We start from the raw sequence: 23,201 nt of genomic DNA, 5'->3' as shown, positions 1-23,201 counted from the left end.
TGTTGTAGGTGTGCAAATATTATTCACCAAAGCAAATAAGGTGCATTAACAGCATTTATTAACGCTCCACTACATCCCTGGTCCTAACCCACCATTTGGGAAAGCATGCTCTGACCTCATCGCCCCTTCATGCTGTTGGATGTCTTTGGGCTTTGTAGGAGGCGGATGCAGGGGCAGAAGCTGCCATTGACCCAGGAGGAGATACCATCACCGACAACCCACCCACCAGTCAGCATGTAGACGATGAGGGAGACGGGCAGACGCCAGCCAATGAGGTTGAAGGAGATGCTCCGTCAGCCAATGAGCCAGGAGAGGAGATAAGTGAGCTTAGGCGGAGCTTGCAGGCATCTGGGGCGGTGTCCCAGGATGAGGTGGGGGAGGAGCCAAGGCCAGCGGGGGATGCAGGATCTGTGGAGTCAGATGCAGTTGCCACGGAGACGGATGGAGAGGATGGTATGTATCTACCGCCTTTATAAAAAATTTAAAAAAATGGTTACGCATTATTTTACACTCTGATGTTTACCTGGTATTTACTTTTAAATGACATTCTGAAATGATAATCTATTTTGCTTCCTTGGGATTCATTAAGACATCCACATACTCCCCTACCTGGAACAATCATTTAATATTATTCCCTCATTCATCCAGTAGAAACGAATAGTGAATTACAATAAAACTGTATAAGGCTAATGTGTGTTCCCTTTCCTGAATGTTGCGTATGCTCAGGTGCTCAAGTGAACGGTCACCCCGTGCACTCGCTCCCCACAGTGCGCCATGACATCCACCGATACCAACGAGTGGACGAACCCTTACCTCCTAGTAAGTGTCTCTGTACATACTACCTCTGTAGGTATTTGAGGTGAAGGAAGATGACAAAAGAGAAAGAAAGAAAGCTGCTTGATATAGTATGTGTAATTGTCTCGATAGAGAGGGTTTGTTTGTACCTGTGCCATACTGGCTTCTGTGACAACATGCTCAATAACTGTTAAAAGTTAAAAAGTTGTTAATTTCTTCTACTACTTCTATGATTCGGTAAACTGAAAGGGTGCATACTTCCACCCAAGTGTGTTGTTTGAACTGGTATAAAGCCAGGGTTTGTGATTTACTGCCACCTACAGTTATAAAATGTTTGCTCAGGAGTATAGTTAATTGGCTGATCTCTCCTTATGACCCGGATGGAATTATGGGATCTTTCCTTAACCCATACTGTAGGGACTCCCACCAAGCTCACTACTTCAAATTGGTGGAATTCCTCAATGGCGCTGCCCATGTTAAAACACGCTTTGGGGCACTAGAGCTGTCTATCTTAGAAATGTGGGCCAAATCATAGACTAAGTCCTACAGTATGTGCACAATGGTATACTGTTTGTTTGTTATTTCAAGGTGCCATGGTTGGATGTTAGAATGCATCCGTGCATGTCAACCATGTGTGAATTCAGTTTGACTGCGACTGTGTGTGCATCCCAAGTAGCACCCTATTCCCTATGGTCCCTGGTTAAAAGTAATGCAGTAAAAAGGAAATGGGGTGCCATTTGGGATGTAGCCTGTGTCTTAAATGTAAAGCAATGTGTTTGTTCTCCTTACAGACTGGGAGGCGAGGATCGATAGTCACGGTCGTATTTTCTTTGTCGATCATGTGAACCGGACCACCACGTGGCAGCGCCCCACCGGACCACCCGCCCCCCAGGGCCTGACCCGCTCCAACTCCATCCAACAGATGGAGCAACTCAACCGCAGGTCTGTGTCATGTAGATATATATATATATATACACACTCGCACACATACAGTATATGTACATACACACACACCCTCTCTCTCATACGCTCACAAACACTCACGTGCACACATACTTTTGTAACTTTAGTACTCTGTATTTCCCCTTCACACCCCTTTCTGTGTCTCTGTATTTTTCTCCGTCAGGTATCAGAGCATAAGAAGGACGATGACCAGTGAGAGGTCCGAGGAGAACACAGTTGACCTCCCGCCAGAGCTCACAGAGAGTGACCTTCTACCCCAGACCATCCCTGGTGCGCTAGTATAGACACACACACACACACACACACACACACACACACACACTGGGCTATAAAGTGCTACCAGTTTCGTCCCAAATGCAACAAAATATTTTGCTGTGCAATCTGGAGTTTTAATTTGGGAGCGTCATGTTTGCAAAATTACTATAGCGAACACTGCTTGTTTCTATTCGAAACTGTTCAAAAGGTCTGACCCATATTACCTGTGCGACGTCTTTTTTTTCCTGTCATAGATTGGGTGGGAGCATTTTACATTCATAAACCATGTCGCTGGCAGTTCTAAAACATATTGCGGTCCGCATTTATTTTACACCTTGTTCAGTCATGTAGCTAGCTAACAACCTGGTAACTTTACCAGTGTATCCAAACATTTGGGGGCACAGAAAGAAAGAAAAGGGATAGCTTCTTCAGTACATCAATGAACATAGTAATGAATGAAGGAAATATCTTGTATGTCGTCATCAAAAAACGGAAGTCATAAAACTGGTGGGCCTCGAGGGACCCCCCCCTTTAAGCTAATGAAAAGTCATTCTGATTGCAACATTCTAACGGTGTAATTAATAGATTTCATATATGCTATCGCAAAAATTATAATTTGGTTGTGTTTTTCTTATATAACATAAGAATATGAAGAAAAACAAATAAAATAACACAATAGGATTTTCATTAGTTTGATACTGTAGGCTATATGTAAAAACAGCGAAACTAAAATTCAAGTGTTTTGTGGAGTGCCTTTGTTACAACTATGAAACAGCTTATTTTTATAAATTACCCCAACCACCAAGAAGCATGGTCAACAAGATGCGCGGTAAAATTATGAAAACATCAGTAGCCTAAACATCATTTATAAGTGCCAAGTGTGCTTGATAAAGGGTGAAAATCGGCACAAAAACAATAATGCCATTATAATGCCACTACGTAATTACTGGGACAGTGAAGCATTGTTTCTACTTATGGCTCTGTACTCCAGCACTTTGGATGTGAAATTATACAATGACTGAGATTAAAGTAGTGCAGACTGTCAGCTTTAATGTGAGGGTATTGTCATCCATATCGGGTGAACTGTTTTGAAATTACAGCACTGTTTGTACATAGTCCCTCCATTTTAGGGGACTAAGTATTAGGACAAATTCACTTCAGTCAATCAAATTTCTGATTACATCCAGCTTGTGACTCTATAAACTTGTTGGCTGCATTTGCTATTTGTTTTGGATGTGTTTCAGATAATTCTTTTGTCCAATAGAAATTAATGTTAAATAATGTGTTGTCATTTTGGAGTCACTTTTATTGTAAATAAGAATTCATGTGGACGCTACTATGATTACGGATAGTCCTGAATGAATCAACAATAATGATGACTGAGAAAGTTAGACATACAAGTATCATACCCCCCAAAAGATGCTAACCTTCACTGACTGTTATCGTAACGGTGAGAGGTTATCATGTCTTGGAGGGTATGCTATTTGTGCTTCTGTGACTTGATCACATTTATTTAACCTGTTATATGTGTGAAATTAGTTTCGGTATAGTTTAGGTTCAGTTTCGAGACAATTATCAGGGTGATTATTAACTGGGTATGGCACTTTCAGCTGTTGGGAGAAGCTTCAGCAGTTATAGTGTAAAAAGTATAGTTAATCCAAATAACATATTGGTTTCCTGACCCTTTAAGCAGTCTATGGATAAGGTATGACAGCAATCCATGCGTTGGTTTAGTTTGCACAGTTTCTACATGGTAATGTTTTAGCATTTGTGGCACAAATCTCATTCAAGTCATGGGATCAATATTAGCATTTTTCACGCATGTTCAAATCATCTATTAGTGACTGTTGAGCTTCACAGTTAATTTTAGATACTATTGGATGATTGGGATATGATGCGCTAAAAATGCTGATATCTGTCCAATGGCTTGAATGGGATTTGTGCCAAAAATGCTCATGCGTTAGCATGTGGAAACAGTGCCAGGAAAACTAAACCAAAGCATAAATTGCTGTCATACCTTGTCGATTGACTGCTTACAGGGTAAGGAAACCAGTGTCATTTTGTAATTTGGGTTAACTATCCCTTTAAAAAGATAGTGTACAATTTCCAATGTAAATCATCTCAATAGGAAAACAGCTTATTCACATAATGAAAAAATAACATATATTCTACAAATGACTTTCTAGGGTTACATGTTACATTTAGGGTTACATATTCATTTTTAGGCCACAACATGTGCTTCAGAAGTAGCTAGAATTCATATAGGCTATATCTCTTTTTATTTATAGCCCTAGCGCGTGCGCACACTCTCTCACTCACACACAGTCTCGTATAACTAACCTTGTGGGGACACATTTCAGTCCAATTCCAAATCCTATTTTCCCTAACACTAATCTTAACCCCAAAACTTAACCCTAACCCTAATCCTAGCTCCTAACCCTAAAACAAACTCTAGCACCTAACCCTAAAACAAATTCTATCCTTAACCCTAACTTCCCTAGAAGTAGCATTGGACCTTGTGGGGGACTAACAAAATGCCCCACAATTGGTAAAAAAAATAATGTAATCTACTATTTTACACAGGTACCCTTCCCAACATCTAAAAGAAATGTCCTCTCACTGTAAACTGCGTTTATTTTCAGCAAACTTAACGTGTAAATATTTGTATGAACATAAGATTAAACAACTGAGACGGTAACTGAACAAGTTCCACAGACATGTGACTAACAGAAATGGAATAATGTGTCCCTGAACAAAGGGGGGGTCAAAATGTTGCCACCAGCTGCATTAAGTACTGCAGTGCATCTCCTCCTCATGGACTGCACCAGATTTGCCAGTTCTTGCTGTGAGATTTTACCCCGCTCTTCCACCAAGTCACCTGCAAGTTCCCAGACATTTCTAGGGGGAATGGCCCTAGCCCTCACCCTCCGATCCAACAGGTCCCAAATGTGCTCAATGGGATTGACATCCGGGCTGTTCGCTGGACATGGCAGAACACTGACATTCCTGTCTTGCAGGAAATCACGCACAGAACGAGCAGTATGGTTGGTGGCATTGTCATGCTGGAGGATCATGTCAGGATGAGCCTGCAGAAAGATTACCACATGAGGGAGGAGGATGTCTTCCCTGTAACGCACAGTGTTGAGATTGCCTGCAATGACAGCAAGCTCAGTCCGATGATGCTGTGACACACCGCCCCAGACCATGACGGACCCTCCACCTCCAAATCGATCCTGCTCCAGATTACAGGCCTCGGTGTAACGCTCATTCCTTCGACGATAAACACGAATCCGACTATCACCCCTGGTGAGACGAAACCGCGACTCATCAGTGAAGAGCACTTTTTGGCAGGTGAGGACCTGCCTTACAACAGGCCTACAAGACCTCAGTCCAGCCTCTCTCAGCCTATTGCGGACAGTCTGAGCACTGATGGAGGGATTGTGAGTTCCTGGTGTAACTCGGGCAGTTGTTGTTGCCATCCTGTACCTGTCCCGCAGGTATGATGTTTGGATGTACCGATCCTGGGCAGGTGTTGTTACATGTGGTCTGCCACTGCGAGGATGATCAGCTGTCCGTCCTGTCTCCCTGTAGCGCTGTCTTAGGTGTCTCACAGTACGGACATTGCAATGTATTGCCCTGGCCACATCTGCAGTCCTCATGCCTCCTTGCAGCATGCCTAATGCACGTTCATGCAGATGAGCAGGGACCCTGGGCATCTTTCTTTTGGTGTTTTTCCAGAGTCAGTAGAAAGGCCTCTTCAGTGTCCTAAGTTTTCATAACTTTGACCTTAATTGCCTACCATCTGTAAGCTGTTAGTGTCTTAACGACCGTTCCACAGGTGCATGTTCATTAATTGTTTATGGTTCATCGAAAAGGCATGGGAAACAGTGTTTCAACACTTTACAATGAAGATCTGTGAAGTTATTTGGAATTTTACTAATTATCTTTGAAAGACAGGGTCCTGAAAAGGGGACATTTACTTTTTTTGCTGAGTTTATTCTACTCATACAATGTGTGTTTTGTCTGTTGTAGAGTACAGGAGAGAGAGTGCGGTGGGTCACTCCAGCTCCCGGTCGCGTCTCTCTCTGCTGCTCCAGTCCCCCAGCGCAAAGTTCCTGTGCAGCCCAGACTTCTTCACCATGCTGCATTCTACCCCTGTGAGTCTGGCTGCACAGGCCCTCAACCCTCACCTTTCACATTCTTATGGATCACCCCCAGCTCTCACTTATCACGTCATATCTCTCAGTAGTTAACAATTTGCAAACATGTGTGGTAAGGGGACAGCTTTTTGGATTGAAATGCTGTTTTCAAATGTATGTCAAATGTTGCGTTGATCGGGTTAATTGAAGAAGAACAATGAGGTATGCTACCTGGGATTTCATTTCCCATTATGCGTCATCATTCTTCCCTTAATCTGTGTTTTATCAAAGCAATGACAACCCCATTTACAGAGAGCCCGGAATTTCACGTGTCCCTCTTTGATGATCCCATCAATCTGTTCCCTCCCTCCCCAGAGTGCCTACCGCATGTTTTTGAGCAACACTTGCCTGAAGCACATGATCAGTAAGGTGCGTCGGGACGCCCACCACTATGAGCGCTACCAGCACAACAGGGACCTGGTGGCCTTTCTCAACATGTTCACTAACAAACAACTGGAGCTACCCAGGGGCTGGGAGATGAAGCACGACCAGTCCGGCAAGGTCTGGAAAACTGTGTGTGGGGGTGGTGTGTGTGTGTGTGTGAATGTTTTAGTTTGTGCAATGACATGTGAATATACAGTGCATTTGGAAAGTATTCAGAACCCTTGACTTTCTCCACATTTTGTTACGTTACAACCTTATTCTAAAATGGATTCCTTAAAACATTTTCCTCATCGATTTACACACAATACCCCATGATGGCAAAGCAAAAACAGGTTATAAGAATTTTTTGCAAATGTATTAAAAATAAACAAACATATACCTTATTTAAATAAGTATTCAGACCGTTTGCTTGAGATTGCTATGTTTCCATTGATCCTCCTTGAGATGTTTATACAACTTGATTGGAGTCAACCTGTGGAAAATTCAATTGATTGGACATGGTTTGGAAAGGCACACACCTGGTCCCACATTTGACAGTGCAGGTCAGAGCAAAAGCCAACCCAGGTCGAAGCAATTGTCCATAATAAATGGAAGAAGTTTGGAACCACCAAGACTCTTCCTCAAGCTGGGCGCCTGGCCAAACTGAGCATTCGAGGAAGGAGGGCCTTGGTCAGGGAGGTGATCAAGAACCCAATGGTCACTCTGACAGAGCTCCAGAGTTCCTATGTGGAGATGGGAGAACCTTCCAGTAGGACAACCAGCATTCCACCAATCGGGCCTTTATGGTAGAGTGGCCAGACTGAAGCCACTCCTCAGTAAAAGGCACATGACAGCCCGCTTGGAGTTTGCCAAAAGGGACCTAAAGAATCTCAGACCATGAGAAACCAGATTCTCTGGTCTGATGAAACCAAGATTGAACTCTTTGGCCTGAATGCCAAGTGTCACGTCTGGAGGAAACCTGGCACCATTGCTACGGTGAAGCATTGTGGTGGCATTATCAATCTGTGGGGGATGGAATTCAGCAGCAGGGACTGGAATACTAATCAGGATTGAGGCACAGATGAACAGAGCAAAGTACAGAGAGATCCTTGATGAAAATCGGCTCCAGAGTGCTTAGGACCTCAGATTGGGGCGAAGGTTCACCTTCAACAGGACAACGACCCTAAGCACACAGCCAAGACAACACAGGAGTGGCTTCGGGAACAAGTCTCTGAATGTCCTTAAGTGGCCCAGCCAGAGCCTGGACTTGAACCTGATCGAACATCTCTGGAGAGACCTGGAAATACCTGTTCAGCAACTCTCCCCATCCAACCTGACAGAGCTTGAGGATCTGCAGAGAAGAATGGGAGAAACTCCCCGAATACAGGTGTGCCAAGCTTGTAGCGTCATACCCAAGAAAACTCGAGGCTGTAATCGCTGCCAAAGGTGCTTCAACAAAGTACTGAGTAAAGAGTCTGACTAGTTATGTAAATTTCATTTTTTTAAATTTTTTTTTTTAGAAATGAGCAAACGTTCCTAAAAAACGGTTATTGCTTTGTCATTATGGGTATTGTGTGTGTGTAGGTTGATGAGGAAAAAAGTGTATTTAATCAATTTTAGAATACGGCTGTAACATAATGAAATATGGAAAAAGTCAAGGTGTCTGAATACTTAACGAATGCACTGTATAATATATGCAGTACCAGTCAAAAGTTTGGGCATACTCATTTTCAGGGTTTTTCTTTATTTTTTTACTATGTTCTACATTGTAGGATAATAGTAAAGATGTCAAAACTAGGAAATAACACATATGGAATCATTTAGTAACCTAAAAAGTGATAAACAAATCTAAATATATTTGAGATTCTTCAAAGTAGTCACAATTTGCCTTGACAGTTTTGCACACTCTTGCAATGCTCTCAACCAGCTTCAATTTCTTTCCTTCTCAATGCCTTTGAGCCAATCAGTTGTGTTGTGACGTAACAAGGCAGGGATGGTATACGGAAGATTTGGTAAAAAGACAAGTTCATATTATGGCAAGAACAGCTCAAATAAGCATAGAGAAATTACAGTCAATCATTACTTTAAGACATGACGGTCAGCCAATATGGAACATTTCAAGAACTTTGAAAGTTTCTTCAAGTGCAGTCGCAAAAACCATCAAGCGCTATGATGAAACTGGCTCTCATGAGGACCGCCACATGAAAGCAGCCCAAATAATTGCTTCACAGAGTTCAAGTAAGACACATCTCAACATCAACTGTTCAGAGGAGACTGTGAATCACGCCTTCATGGTTGAATTGCTGCAAAGAAACCACTACTACAGGACACCAATAATAAGATGAGACTTGCTTTGGCCAAGAAACACGAGCAATGGACATTAGACCGGTGGAAATCTGTCCTTTTGGTCTGATGTTTCCAAATTTTGAAATGTTTGGTTCCAACCGCCTTGTCTTCCTGAGACGCAGGGTAGGTGAACGGATGATCTCTGCATGTGTGGTTCCCACCGTGAAGCATGGAGGAGGTGGTGTGGGGGTGCTTTGCTGGTGATACTGTCTGTGATTCATTTAGAATTCAAGGCACACTTAACCAGCATGGTAACCACAGTATTTTGCAGCGATACACCATCCCATCTGGTTTGCGCTTAGTGGGACTATCATTTGTTTTTGAACAGGACAATGACCCAACACACCTCCAGGCTGTGTAAGGGCTATTTGACCAAGAAGGAGAGTGCTGCATCAGATGACCTGGCCTCCACAATCACCCGACCACAACTCAATTGAGATGGTTTGGGATGAGCTGGACCGCAGAGTGAAGGATTAAGTGCTCAGCATGTGGGACTGTTGAAAAGACTGTTTGAAAGCATTCCAGGTGAAGCTGGTTGAGAGAATGCCAAGGGTGTGCAAAGCTGTCATCAAGGCAAAGGGTGGCTACTTTGAAGAATCTCTAATATAAAGTATATTTTGATCAACCCTTTTTTGGGTTACTACATGATTCCATATGTGTTATTTCATAGTTGTGATGTCTTCACTATTATTCTACAATGTATAAAATAGTAAAAATAAAGGACACTTGAATGAGTAGGTTTGGCTAAACTTTTGACTGGTACTGTATGTACACCTGCATGCATATACTGTAGTTTCTTTATCTATCTTACTGTACGTGGCTGGCTGTGTGTCTTCACAGCCCTTCTTTGTGGATCACAATCGTCGTTCCACAACCTTCATCGACCCGCGGTTCCCCCTTCAGAGTGCACGCTCCACTGGCCTGTTGACCCACCGCCAGCACCTCAGCCGCCAACGCAGCCACAGCGCAGGCGAGGTGAGAGACTACAGCTGTATTCACACAGGCCACTTAAAAAAAGTCTGACCGGACTGCATGACGGCATGCTAACAAGTGGACTAACCTACATGTGGCTTGGCAGTTTGCCTGGCGTGTTTGAATTCATATAGCTGGTTTGAAGAACATGCCAACTAACATCCAAAAAAGAAAATACCGCTACAGTGGATGATATTGTCCATCGGTCTCATCAGAATTTGCCATTGTCTTGCTGAAAATGTTACATCTGGTTTCATCTTGCCGTATTAAGTCGACTATGTGAATGCAGCAAACTGCTGTACTACTGCACCACTAATACAAGTTTGAGATCAGCTCTAAATCTAGTCTATTACACCCACTGCACTACTGACACACTGGAATACTGGCCTGTGATCATCACTAAGACTTTAGCTGGTTTAACGAGACCAATATCAATCATAATGCTTATAGCAAGACTAATACTAGGTTAATAGAATGGACAAAAATTCATAATGTATCAAAAAGATTAAATTGGTTCCTAAAATGGGTGTAAGTAGTATGGTTTTCAATAGAAACAATGACAATGCTGAGTTTATGGCTGGGAGTTCCCTGATTGTGTCAATTGGTAGCAGCAGAGGGATCCGTCCTGACTCGGAGTGTCCCCTTGCAGGTGGTAGATGACACGCGAAACTCCAACCCACCTGTCATGCCCCGCCCCTCCAGCACCTTCAGTGGGTCCACTCGCAATCAATACCAGGACCTGGTGCCTGTGGGTGAGTACACACGCATGCACGGCAGGTAGCCTAGCAGTTAGTGTTGGGCCAGTAACCAAAAGATTGCCAGTTTAAATCCCTGTGCAGACAAGGTGAAAATTCTGCCCTTGAGCAAGGCACTTAACCCTAATTGCTCCACTTAAAGCTACAATTTGGTATATGACCAAATTCACATAGAAACATGAGTTATAGTCTTCCATTCCCATTGAAAGCAAGTCAAGAAGCGGTAGATCTATGTGTGCTATTTCTATGCTTCCCGTTCTGAAGTAGTTTCTTTTGTCTTTTGCTGTACTTTCGGTTTTGTACACCAGCTTCAAAACAGCTGAATATACAATATTTTGATTATGGAAAATCTATTTCACAGCGGTTTAGATGGTACAATGATTTACCGCACAATGACTGCTTGTTTTGTCACAAAACTGAAATGAGGCTATTTATTAGAATTTTAGCAACCCGGAAATGGCGGAGCGATTTCTGCATAGTGCATCTTTAACCTTAATTGCTCCAAGGGTCCCTGGCCATGACCCCACTCTGAGGGTGTTTCAAGGGAGTTGGGATATGCAAAAAACATGTCCGTTTCACGCCTCAAGCTCCTACAGGTTACCCACTTGTACATGCAGGGAAACAGGAAGAATATAAGCACCCTCTATTTAAACTTATTACACACACACACACATGCTATATACAGGGCTAACTTATGCACTAATAGACACAGTAATGTTGATATTTACACGGGTCTCTCCCCAGCCTACAATGACAAGATTGTGGCGTTTCTACGGCAACCCAACATCATTGAGATCCTGCAGGAGAGGCAACCAGAACTCGTCAGGAACCACTCACTCAAGTAGGTCACCCCAATCACCATGGGAACCCTTTAATCAGATATTTACCCCTTAAGCTTAACCTCCTAAATGTATTATGATTATGCCAAACAGCAGTATGACGAATGTTAACGTGTTTGTCTGCAGGGAAAGGTTACAGTTCATTCGCAGCGAGGGTGTTTCTGGGCTTGCTCGTCTCTCTAGCGATGCTGACCTAGTCATTTTGCTCAGGTGGGACCTTTCTTTGTGTCTTTATGTGCTAATGTCTGTTTGTGATTTGGTGTTTGGCGTATGTTTGTGTGTACGAGAAGGTATTGCGTGTATGTCTGTCTGTGTGAGAGTGAGAATTTAAGTACTCCTCTCTCCCTTAGCCTGTTTGATGAGGAGGTCATGTCCTATGTGCCACCTGCTGCCTTACTGCACCCTAGCTACTGCTCCTCCCCTCAAAGCTCCCCTGGTGAGACCACACACACACACATATATTTTCTCCTCATGCCCTTCTTCCCTTAGTCTTGCTTCTAATCGAAACTATCCATCCAAGGAAGGGCAATATAATGAGAAAAAGCCTTGAGCCGTAAAAGTTGCTTAGCGCTCTCAATTAGTGAAGTTTAGTGGGTTTTTTCTGAACCAATTCTATGCTAATAAAAGTTGTAATAGTGAGATACAATTATGATATTCTGAGGAACTTGTGTATTTTTTTGTTTATTTTTCATTCTCCTCTTCCTCCTCCTCCCGCCCCTCTCTCAGGTACTCAGAGAGCTAATGCACGTGCCCCTGCCCCGTACAAACGTGACTTTGAGGCCAAACTGAGAAACTTCTATCGCAAGCTGCAGACAAAGGGCTATGGCCAGGGACCTGGGAAAGTCAAGTGAGTACTTGATGACGTCATTCAACAGGTTGAGAGAACTGCTAAATTTCAGCAGTATTCTGACATGGAATCACTGGTCACTTTAATAATGGAACACTAGTCACTTGAATAATGTTTACATACTGCTTTACTCATTTCATATGTATATACTGTATATACTGTTCTATTCTACTGTATTTTAGTCAGTGCCACTGACATTGCTCATCCTAATATTGATTTAGTTCTTAATTCCATTTTACTTTTATATTTGTGTGTATTGTTGTGAATTGTTAGGAACTACTGCATTGTTGGAGCCAGGAACACAAGCATTTCGCTACACCCGCAATGACATCTGTTAAATATGTTTATGTGACCAATAAAATTAGATTTGTTCATTCCTAAACTGTGTGTGCGTGTGCTGTGCGTTCGTTCATGACTGTCTGGCTGTTTTTCCTTCTTCCAGATTGATCGTTCGCAGAGATCACCTGTTGGAGGATGCCTTCAATCAGATCATGTGCTACTCCCGCAAAGACCTGCAGAGGAGTAAGCTGTATGTCAGCTTTGTGGGAGAGGAAGGGTGAGTGTTGCCTTTGTGGTTTAGGTCTTTTAATATTTTCTACTCGTTACCTTAAGTTTGCTCATTTGCATCGATTGTTATGTTGTCTCTGTGTACATAGTTTATTTCCCATAATCTCAATACATGATTTATGAAACGTGTGTGTGTTATAGGCTGGACTACAGCGGCCCTTCGAGGGAGTTCTTCTTCTTGGTGTCAAGGGAGTTGTTTAACCCTTACTACGGTCTGTTTGAGTACTCCGCCAACGACACCTACACTGTGCAGATCAGCCCCATGTCTGCCTTCGTGGACAACCATCACGAGTGGTGAGTGACAAGTTTACACTACCATGATGGTTAGACGGATGGATGGACAGGCGGGTGGTCGGATTTAGGAAGACAGACATGCTGTAGATAAAATAAGGAACAAAGACGCAGATAGACCTATGATAACATCTGACTTGTCATTGTATACTGTACATACTGTACTGTATTGCACCTAGCAATGTTGCTCTCTTCCAGGTTTCGTTTCAGTGGGCGTATCCTGGGCCTGGCTCTGATCCACCAGTATCTGTTGGATGCCTTCTTTACCCGCCCGTTCTACAAGGGCCTGCTGCGTATGTAAGTGTCTCAATCAGGTCCACTTAGCTTGCAAATGGATATGGATCCTATCACCATGAACACCACATTTGTATAGGTTTGACAATGCAACCACCCTGGAAAATTGCCAGTTATGCTTTAGCATAAAATAAATTATATGACAAATACACACCTCACTATTTTTTAGGTAGTAACTACTGAACTGGAAGAAGCTGAACAGATAGGATTTGGTTAGGTTGATTTGACTTTTTAGTTATTCAGTTACCATGCTTTCATTATGTGGTTGATATATACTCTGGAAAACATCATGCTAAATTACTAAAATGTGAATATAAGACTTAGTTATGAGATACATTTTTCACCTCTGTTGACCTTTGACCCCTACAGCCCGTGTGACCTGAGTGACCTGGAGTTCCTGGACGAGGAGTTCCACCAGAGTTTACAGTGGATGAAGGACAACGACATCGAGGACATGCTGGACCTCACCTTCACCGTCAACGAGGAGGTCTTCGGGCAGGTGTGTGTGTATGCTTGTGTATTGAATAATTCATGTATTGTATGTATCTTCAATCATTTTAGACTACATACACTACCCTGCATTTGATATGTAATTGCTTGTTGCAATGTGTTGTATTTGGGGGTGAATCCTGACTTTACTTAGTCATTCGTTGATGTCAATGGTAAGGTAGGATTCACCCTAAATTGTGTTTCTATCTTTACGGCCCTATAGATCACAGAGAGAGAGCTGAAGCCAGGCGGTGCAGGTATTCCAGTGTCAGAGAAGAATAAGAAGGAGTACATCGAGCGTATGGTTAAGTGGCGCATCGAAAGGGGTGTGGCTCAGCAGACTGAGAGCCTGGTGCGAGGCTTCTATGAGGTAGGGCCCTGTGTTTTGCGCAATCATGTGACATAGCAAGATTTTATCCTGTATTTTAAGCCTTAGCCAGAAATGAGAATTACAGCAAAATCTAAGCAATTGTCTGAGGATGGTGCTGGAACATCTGACATAAAAAGAAAAGGGGACAGTTTGATGAAAAAGCTTGAAATAAAGGTTCAAATCCAGGTTGTGACATAGTTGCACATAACACAGGGCCCTATGACATCACACACATCATTGATAATGGTCCATCATTGTCATATGTATTGGTCAAGTGGCATTGTATCTGCATAATGATGCAGCGCTACGTCAGGTATTGTGTAATAAATAATGATGCAGCAAGTGGTTATTTATCTGAAATAGATAATCATGCATGCCAATAACGATTAATGTGGTAGGAGTATATTGTATTAGTGTATGTTTTAGGAGTATATTAGTATATTAGGAGTATATTAGTAATGTATTAGGAGTATATTAGTATATTAGTATATTAGTATTGTGTATTGTGATATGTATTGGCCAGGTGGTAATGTCTCTGTAATAGAAAATGTATCAGAATTGTGACATGTGTTGGTCAGGTGGTGGACGTGAGGCTGGTGTCTGTGTTTGATGCCAGAGAGCTGGAGCTGGTGATTGCTGGCACTGCAGAGATCGACCTGGCCGACTGGAGGAACAACACAGAGTACAGAGGAGGTAGAGACAGGGGAGCAGTGGGGGGCAGTCTTAGCCTCAGAGAGTCAGATGGTGTGGGGGCACATTTTTTCCAGCCAAGTAGTAACGCCCCTGATTATATTAATCATCTAATGTTAGTCTTTAAAGATTTAGATCATGACTTTGGAATCAGGTGTTACTGCTTGGCTCCGGGCAACACTTTTGTTACAGATTGTGCTTCTAAGAACAGCAGGCTTATTTTGGTCTACGGCTGATCGGTACACCTTTCATCTTTCTCCCCAGGTTACCATGACAACCACATAGTCATCCGCTGGTTCTGGGCAGCAGTGGAGAGGTTCAACAATGAGCAGAGACTCCGACTGCTGCAGGTACTACTTTTCAAGGGACACTCCAATAGACTTTGATACTGACGAAAGGCTGAGCTCCCCAGTCTTAACTTTGCTAACTCTTTATTGTTCAGCCCTGTTACCACTGGTATTTATCTGGTATTGAAGGTGATATTATTTGGTAACATTTGGAACTTCCTGGTACAATGAATCCCCTAGTGACCGATAAATAATTTGGAGTAATATTGACATAATTGCCCTGTTAACATGTAGTTTGTCAGCGAATACCTGGTCACGAGGCACTGTAAAATAAAATGTTACCTAAACGGGGATTGTATATGTCTCCTTAGTTTGTGACAGGCACCTCCAGTATTCCCTATGAGGGCTTTGCCTCCCTCAGAGGTAGCAATGGACCACGGAGGTTCTGTGTGGAGAAGTGGGGCAAAATCACCTCCTTACCCAGGTATAGTACACCCCTCTGTCTGTCCATGTTTGCCTACCTGTCTATATGAGCTATTCGTGTGTGTGTGTGTGAGATGTGTGCACATAAATTAGTGTGTATGCAGTGCGTGTACAGTCGTGGCCAAAAGTTTTGAGTGACACAAATATAAATTTTCACAAAGTCTGCTGCCTCAGTTTGTATGATGGCAATTTGCATATGCTCCAGAATGTTATGAAGAGTGATCAGATGAATTGCAATTAATTGCAAAGTCCCTATTTGCTATGCAAATGAACTGAATCCCCCAGAAACATTTCCACTGCATTTCAGCCCTGCCACAAAAGGACCAGCTGACATCATGTCAGTGATTCTCTCGTTAACACAGGTGTGAGTGTTGAGAAGGACAAGGCTGGAGATCACTGTCATGCTGATTGAGTTTGAATAACAGACTGGAAGCTTCAAAGGGAGGGTGGTGCTTGGAATCATTGTTCTTCCTCTGTCAATCATGGTTACCTTCAAGGAACCACGTGCCGTCATCATTGCTTTGCACAAAAAGGGCTTCACAGGCAAGGATATTGCTGCCAGTAAGATTGCACCTAAATCAACCATTTGTCGGATCGTCAAGAACTTCAAGGAGAGCAGTTCAATTGTTGTGAAGAAGGCTTCAGGGCGCCCAAGAAAGTCCAGCAAGCGCCAGGACCGTCTCCTAAAGTTGATTCAGCTGCAGGATCGGGGCACCACCAGTACAGAGCTTGCTCAGGAATGGCAGCAGGCAGGTGTGAGTGCATCTGCATGCACAGTGAGGCAAAAACTTTTGGAGGATGGCCTGGTGTCAAGAAGGGCAGGAAAGAAGCCACTTCTCTCCAGGAAAAACATCAGGGACAGACTGATATTCTGCAAAAGGTACAGGGATTTGGGGCATCCGGGATAAAAGCTTGTCCGGAGAAGACGAGGTGAGCGCTACCATCAGTCCTGTGTCATGTCAACAGTAAAGCATCCTGAGACCATTCATGTGTGGGGTTGCTTCTCAGCCAAGGGAGTGAGCTCACTCACAATTTTGCCTAAGAACACAGCCATGAATAAAGAATTGTACCAACACATCCTCCGAGAGCAACTTCTCCCAACCATCCAGGAACAGTTTGGTGATGAACAATGCCTTTTCCAGCATGATGGAGCAAGTGATAACTAAGTGGCTTGGGGAACAAAACATCAATATTTTGGGTCCATGGCCAGGAAACTCTCCAGACCTTAATCCCATTGAGAACTTGTGGTCATTCCTCAAGAGGCGGGTGGACAAACAAAAACCCACAAATTCTGACAAACTCCAAGCATTGATTATGCAAGAATGGGCTGCCATCAGTCAGGATGTGGCCCAGAAGTTAATTGACAGCATGCCAGGGCGGATTGCAGAGGTCTTGAAAAAGAAGGGTCAACACTGCAAATATTGACTCTTTGCATCAACTTCATGTACAGTAATTGTCAATAAAAGCCTTTGACACTTATGAAATGCTTGTAATTATTCTTCAGTAGTCCATAGTAACATCTGAAAAAAATATCTAAAGACACTGAAGCAGCAAGCTTTGTGAAAATGAATATTAACATTTCTCAACTTTTGGCCACGACTGTATATTATGCGCTTCTGTCAGTGCGCTCCTCTCATTATCGGTCTGCCTCTCTCTACAGGGCTCACACATGCTTTAACCGTCTGGACCTCCCACCGTACCCTTCGTTCTCCATGCTCTATGAGAAGATGCTGACAGCCGTGGAGGAAACCAGCACCTTTGGCCTGGAGTAAACTCTCCAAAATGGCTGCCACAGCCAGGGGTCGAATTGGGGAAGAACAATTGTGGAGAGGAAATCACCTTAGCTTGAGGCGAGACAGTACTCACAGTACACAATGGAAACTGAATAGACATCTACCAGAAATGATCATTTTGGAGAAGCAACAAAACTTTTGGGGACAATTTCACCACCAAGACAATCCCAATTTGCCCCCCCCCCCCCCCCCCCCGACTTGGCTATACCTCCCGCCTCCATGATCCCACACTTCCTGGAATCACGTTACTGTTCCATTACCTGCACTGATGCCCTCCATTTGATTCCTGTGTACAACAACCACACTTGTGCTGTATCTCTTATCTGTTTATTGGCCTTGGTTACTGTAGCTCCTTTTTCCTACAGGGGCTCAGCCTGCCCTTCAAGTCCAGAGACACCTCTTCCTAATACCCTATGCTTCCTCCTGAATTGACCCCCTGCTCTGGACCTCGGAACTGTATCTTTCTACTCTGGGACTGGAGACTATGTACACTATATTACATCATGGACTAATTCCTTGTCTTCAAACACACACTCATTCACTCTCACACACTTTCAAGATGACTCTCATGATTCTTTTCTGAGGGGATTAAATTGTATGTCACAGCTCCTAAGGTGCACCAAAGGCATTGACTCACTCCAAAACACATTGTACTTGTCTTCTTATGCTAGACTACATGAGCAAGGCTCTAAAACTGGCACACACTAACTCACGATAACGAATACAATTGTAGGGTCACTCTTTTTCAGAAATAAATGAGATGCACTTTCTCATACACATATGTAGCTCCACACACACACACACACACACACACTGAGACATTGCCTAACACGGCTCTATTTCTCACTAATGATATTGCCTCCCATCCACTGAACTGATGAATGTATCACATAAAAGACTGAATGTATGAAACTTCAGCACCTCTGGCTTGCAGTAGCAGGAGGACTGAGGAGCCTTTGCGGCCAAAGAAAAATAAACACCGGAGCCGCACCAGGAAGTTTATCACCTAAAATTTGTGGAATATGGAAGCCAAGACTGAAAGTGGCACCGGACACGTGCCTTGTTATGAGAGACACTTTCACTCAGTGTTTTGAGGAGGGTTGGTTGGGGACCCGATAGTGGGGCGCACCCATTTCTTTCTCTTGGGTCACAGCCGAAAAGTTGTAACGAGAGACTTTGTAATGTTTATTTGGTCGGTCAAAAGAACATTCAAATGGCTTTAGGTGTGTTACACACAACAAAAACAGAGCTACAACTCTTAATTGTATTCTAAAATAGTTCCAGGATACAAACACGAGGGCAGCACATGATATGGTACTTATTACTTCAGTACCGTACACACAGCTATGGAAGCATCTATAAGCTCGGGACAGACACTACACACCTACACAGATGCTTATGATCTTTTGAAAGCACGTGTTCATCCTGGTTTTGGATTTCTCAGTGCATAACGCCTACCCAACGGACTCATTCAGACACACACACACACGTGTACACAGACACACACCCTTTTTATGTGTGTACGCATGATTACAACTACTGTACAGAGGTCTGTGCGAGCTAGACAGACAACCCGGGCTGGAAGCCCCACTGTGATGCATTGTGGAGGAAGCCTTCATATCTCAGCCTGGCTTGAAACTGCATGCAAGGTCCATCTAAGCAACTCTGTGAGCTGCACTGAGTCCGGGACCCCTAGATGGTGTTGTGTTATATCTCGATATTTGCATGCCGAAATAGTGCAACACAAGTCTGACCTTAATAGCTTTTGCATGAGGATATCGCTATCGATGTTGAGAAAAGGGCGGGAGGAGCCAGATAAGAACTGTAGGGTATGCTGCTATCATGCGTTATAAATGTGTCCGTGGTGAGGTGGACGCGGTCAAATAAATATTTAGGTTTTGTGCCACATTGTTTATGGCTTCACAATTGTGAAATGTTATAAGCATTATGTTTGTTTATATGTTGGGTTATGACTCGTGTTACCGAAGTACTATGGCAACACACATTAAGGGAATTGTTTTTGTTACATTCATGAGATCACCTGTCTTGATGATAGGTCAGAGGTTAGAGGTCATGGTTCATGGCTACACAGAGAACCACACGGTGTGTGCTGGTCCTGTATGTCTCATCCTTGTGTACATGTATGTCTGCACCTGTTCTGGGTGTGTGTAAATATATATTTTGCACCGAATGTACCAAAGGTTTGGGGCTTGCATAGTCAACCATGTCTCCCTAATTCTGTCAGGTTGACAGAATTAGGAATGACCCCAGCCTCGGCCACACCTCCCCTTGAGTTTAGAGGGGCAGCTTCATGGCATGCCCAGTATCCCACAACAGGGTTTAAAACATTTCTGCCAATCAATACGTTTTCCACGCTAAGGATTTTTCTTCTGCTGCAAATGTCCAAATAAGAATAAAGTCAGTTTGCTCCTCACCCAATGAGGACAAAGCTCACCGCCACCACCAATCCCCATGGCTGATCAATTACCAATAGGATTGGACATCTGTGTCAGAACTACACTCTATGCAAAAGCTCCTGTATCTCTCCATTTCACCACCATTATTGTATTAAAAGACTGACAAATGTCAAGTTTTAATTAGCGATACATGAATGCGTGTTTTCTTTCTGTGTATCTTTTGAGAGATGAACCAGGGGCTCAGCTAGTGGGCCCAACGCTTAGAGAGCAGCAGATGGAGATCTACAGCATAGAATGGACATGGTTTTCTGTTCTATAAGATAGAGAATATCTCTCCTTCTATCCTATATATTTCTTTCTGCAGAAATAAACAAACACATCTTATTTTAACTGTGCATTCCACAAATAACATCTATAGGTTAATATGAAAATACCCAGGCCCAACTAAACAATTCAAAGGCAAAGTATGTTTTTTTGCTGATCAATGGTGTTCAGCTTTTTGTGCAATGCATGTCAGAATGACCCTGTCCTAGGGAGACAATTGTTCTGTGATCAGATAACACAATGTTATTCTCTTTCAAGTAATCGTTTCAGTATTTCACTTATGGGATACGCCCCCAGCGTATTCTTCAGAAATCTTTGCTAAACTACACCAGCTATGATTGGCTGGACGTCGAGACGTGTGCGTCGGGGAAGGGTGTCCCTCCTACACTATAAAAGGTCAGATGCAGCGTCTCTGATTCATTGAAACACCTCTTCTCGCTTCTCATCAGAAAGCTTACCTCGACACGGCTGCATTTTCCAGAGTTAGCTAAACTGTTCACAGACGTGAGCTTAGAACTCACTCGCCGGGCCTGATTCTCTGGACTGTGCAGTGGTGGCAATTTTCCTTTTCTTTCACCATAGAGGAAAATTCTTAGCGGGAGGAATGGGTATAGCTGTGACACGGCTACCTCGTTCACGACAACGTTTGGCTGTATCCCAACAGTAACAAAGTAACAATTCGTTAGCAAGCTAGCCACCACGCTAACTAGCTTTTGTGGTTTTACTTAAAAACATTTTCTAATAGCTACACTAAGCTATCTTTTCTAATCTGTCATTTTGGAAACGATATCCGGCCATTCGAGTGCCACAGAGTGAAAGCTAAAACATAGCATCCCAGCTATGGCAACAAATGCATCTCCCACTCCAAACGAGGGGAAGCTCCTGGCACGAATCTGCACCTGTGGAAACAAGATATCGGCCAAAGACACCCACTTGGTGTGCTCCGCTTGCCTTGAGCTGCAACATGGCCAGGAAGTGTCAGCCTCCCTTGGCTCCTGTCCACACTGTACCCTCTTCACTGTGACTATTCCATTTGAGAAATTGCCAGTAAACTGAAGATCTCGTACAACGCTGTATACTACTCCCGTCACAGAACAGCGCAAACTGGCTCTAACCAGAATAGAAAGAGGAGTGGGAGGCCCCGGTACACAACTGAGCAAGAGGACAAGTACATTAGAGTGTCTAGTTTGAGAAACAGACACCTCACAAGTACTCAACTGGCAGCTTCATTAAATAGTACCCGCAAAACACCAGTCTCAACGTCAACAGTGAAGAGGCGACTCGGGGATGCTGGCCTTCTAGGCAGAGTTGCAAAGAAAAAGCCATATCTCAGACTGGCCAATAAAAAGAAAAGATTAGGAATGGCAAAAGAACACAGACACTGGACAAAGGAAGATCGGAAAAAGTGTTATGGACAGACAAATTTAAGTTTGAGGTGTTCGGATGCCAAAGAAGAACATTTGTGAGACGCAGAAAAAATGAAAAGATGCTGGAGGAGTGCTTGACGCCATCTGTCAAGCATGGTGGAGGCAATGTGATGGTCTGGGGGTGCTTTGGTGGTGGTAAAGTGGTAGATTTGTGCAGGGTAAAAAGGATCTTGAAGAAGGAAGGCTATCACTCCATTTTACAACGCCATGGCACACCCTGTGGACGGCACTTAATTGGAGCCAGTTTCCTCCTACAACAGGACAAGGACCCAAAGCACAGCTCCAAACTATGCAATAACTATTTAGGGAAGAAGCAGTCAGCTGGCCAGCACAGTCACCGGATCTCAACCCTATTGATCTGTTGTGGGAGCAGCTTGACAGTATGGTACGTAAGAAGTACCCATCAAGCCAATCCAACGTGTGGGAGGTGCTTCAGGAAGCATGGGGTGACATCTCTTCAGATTACCTCAACAAACTGACAACTAGAATGCCAAAGGTCTGCAAGGCTGTAACTGCTACATATGGAGGATTCTTTGACGAAAGCCATGTTTGAAGGACACAATTATTTCAATTAAAAATCATTATTTATAACCTTGTCAACGTCTTGACTATATTTCTTATTCATTTTGCAACTCATTTCATGTATGTTTTCATTGAAAACAAGGACATTTAAAGGTCACCCCAAACTTTTGGTAGTGTAGTATGTATATTTGTAAACAACAGCTGGTGCATGAAATCTAAGGAAGACTCTACCTCAGGCGAGCAAAACCTTGAGAATCTCATGATAAGCTGTAGACCACACTATTTACCAAGACAGTATTCATCTATATTCTTCGTAACTGTCTATTTACCACCATAAACCGATGCTGGCACTAAGACCACACTCAATGAGCTGTATACCGTCATAAGTTAACAGGACAACGCTCATCCAGAGGCGGTGCTTCTAGTGGCCGGAGACTTTAATGCAGGGAAACTTTAATCCGTTTTACCATAATTCTACCAGCATATTAACTGTGCGACCAGATGGGAAAAAACTCTAGACGACCTGTACTCCACACACAGAGACGCGTACAAAGCTCTCCCCTGCCCTCCATTCCGCAAATCTGACCATAATTCTATCCTCCTGTTTCCTGTTTACAAGCAAAAACTAAAGCAGGAAGTACCAGTGACTCGCTCAATACGGAAGTGGTCAGATGACATGGATGCTATGCTACAGGACTGTTTTGCTAGCACAGACTGGAATATGTTCCGGGATTTTTCCGATGGCATTGAGGAGTACACCACATCTGCTCCATGTCTTCATCAATAAGTGCATCGATGACGTCGTCCCAACAGTGACTGTAAGTACATACCCCAACCAGAAACCATGGATGACAGGCAACATCCGCACTGAGCTAAAGAGTAGAGCTGATGCTTTCAAGGAGCGGGACTCTAA

At 43.4% G+C, this 23,201-nt stretch overlaps 1 protein-coding gene across 4 annotated transcripts in view; it reads left to right on the top strand.

Annotated features, from left to right (window-relative positions):
- hecw2a (HECT, C2 and WW domain containing E3 ubiquitin protein ligase 2a) overlaps positions 1-17,787 on the top strand; it is a 39,309-nt gene extending 21,522 nt beyond the window's left edge. For 3 of the 4 annotated variants that reach the window (XM_055870898.1, XM_055870899.1, XM_055870900.1), the window contains exons 10-30: positions 159-453; positions 727-819; positions 1,587-1,737; positions 1,922-2,028; positions 6,046-6,170; positions 6,528-6,713; positions 9,762-9,896; positions 10,543-10,645; positions 11,393-11,489; positions 11,614-11,697; positions 11,838-11,923; positions 12,214-12,334; positions 12,777-12,890; positions 13,043-13,195; positions 13,391-13,489; positions 13,856-13,985; positions 14,199-14,345; positions 14,924-15,038; positions 15,300-15,385; positions 15,694-15,806; positions 17,466-17,787. In XM_055870898.1, the coding sequence (XP_055726873.1) occupies positions 159-453; positions 727-819; positions 1,587-1,737; positions 1,922-2,028; positions 6,046-6,170; positions 6,528-6,713; positions 9,762-9,896; positions 10,543-10,645; positions 11,393-11,489; positions 11,614-11,697; positions 11,838-11,923; positions 12,214-12,334; positions 12,777-12,890; positions 13,043-13,195; positions 13,391-13,489; positions 13,856-13,985; positions 14,199-14,345; positions 14,924-15,038; positions 15,300-15,385; positions 15,694-15,806; positions 17,466-17,577 (2,652 nt within the window). In that variant the 3' untranslated portion in view covers positions 17,578-17,787. The remainder of the gene's footprint in view (positions 1-158; positions 454-726; positions 820-1,586; positions 1,738-1,921; positions 2,029-6,045; positions 6,171-6,527; positions 6,714-9,761; positions 9,897-10,542; positions 10,646-11,392; positions 11,490-11,613; positions 11,698-11,837; positions 11,924-12,213; positions 12,335-12,776; positions 12,891-13,042; positions 13,196-13,390; positions 13,490-13,855; positions 13,986-14,198; positions 14,346-14,923; positions 15,039-15,299; positions 15,386-15,693; positions 15,807-17,465) is intronic. The other variant, XM_055870901.1, reaches the window with a different exon arrangement.
- Positions 17,788-23,201: the final 5,414 nt, after the last annotated feature.

This window comes from Salvelinus fontinalis, chromosome 19 (genome assembly GCF_029448725.1).
Source record: "Salvelinus fontinalis isolate EN_2023a chromosome 19, ASM2944872v1, whole genome shotgun sequence".
NCBI classification, from domain to species: domain Eukaryota; kingdom Metazoa; phylum Chordata; class Actinopteri; order Salmoniformes; family Salmonidae; genus Salvelinus; species Salvelinus fontinalis.
The sequence above is the reverse complement of the archived record's forward strand: the minus strand, read 5'-3'. Positions and strand labels throughout refer to the sequence as shown.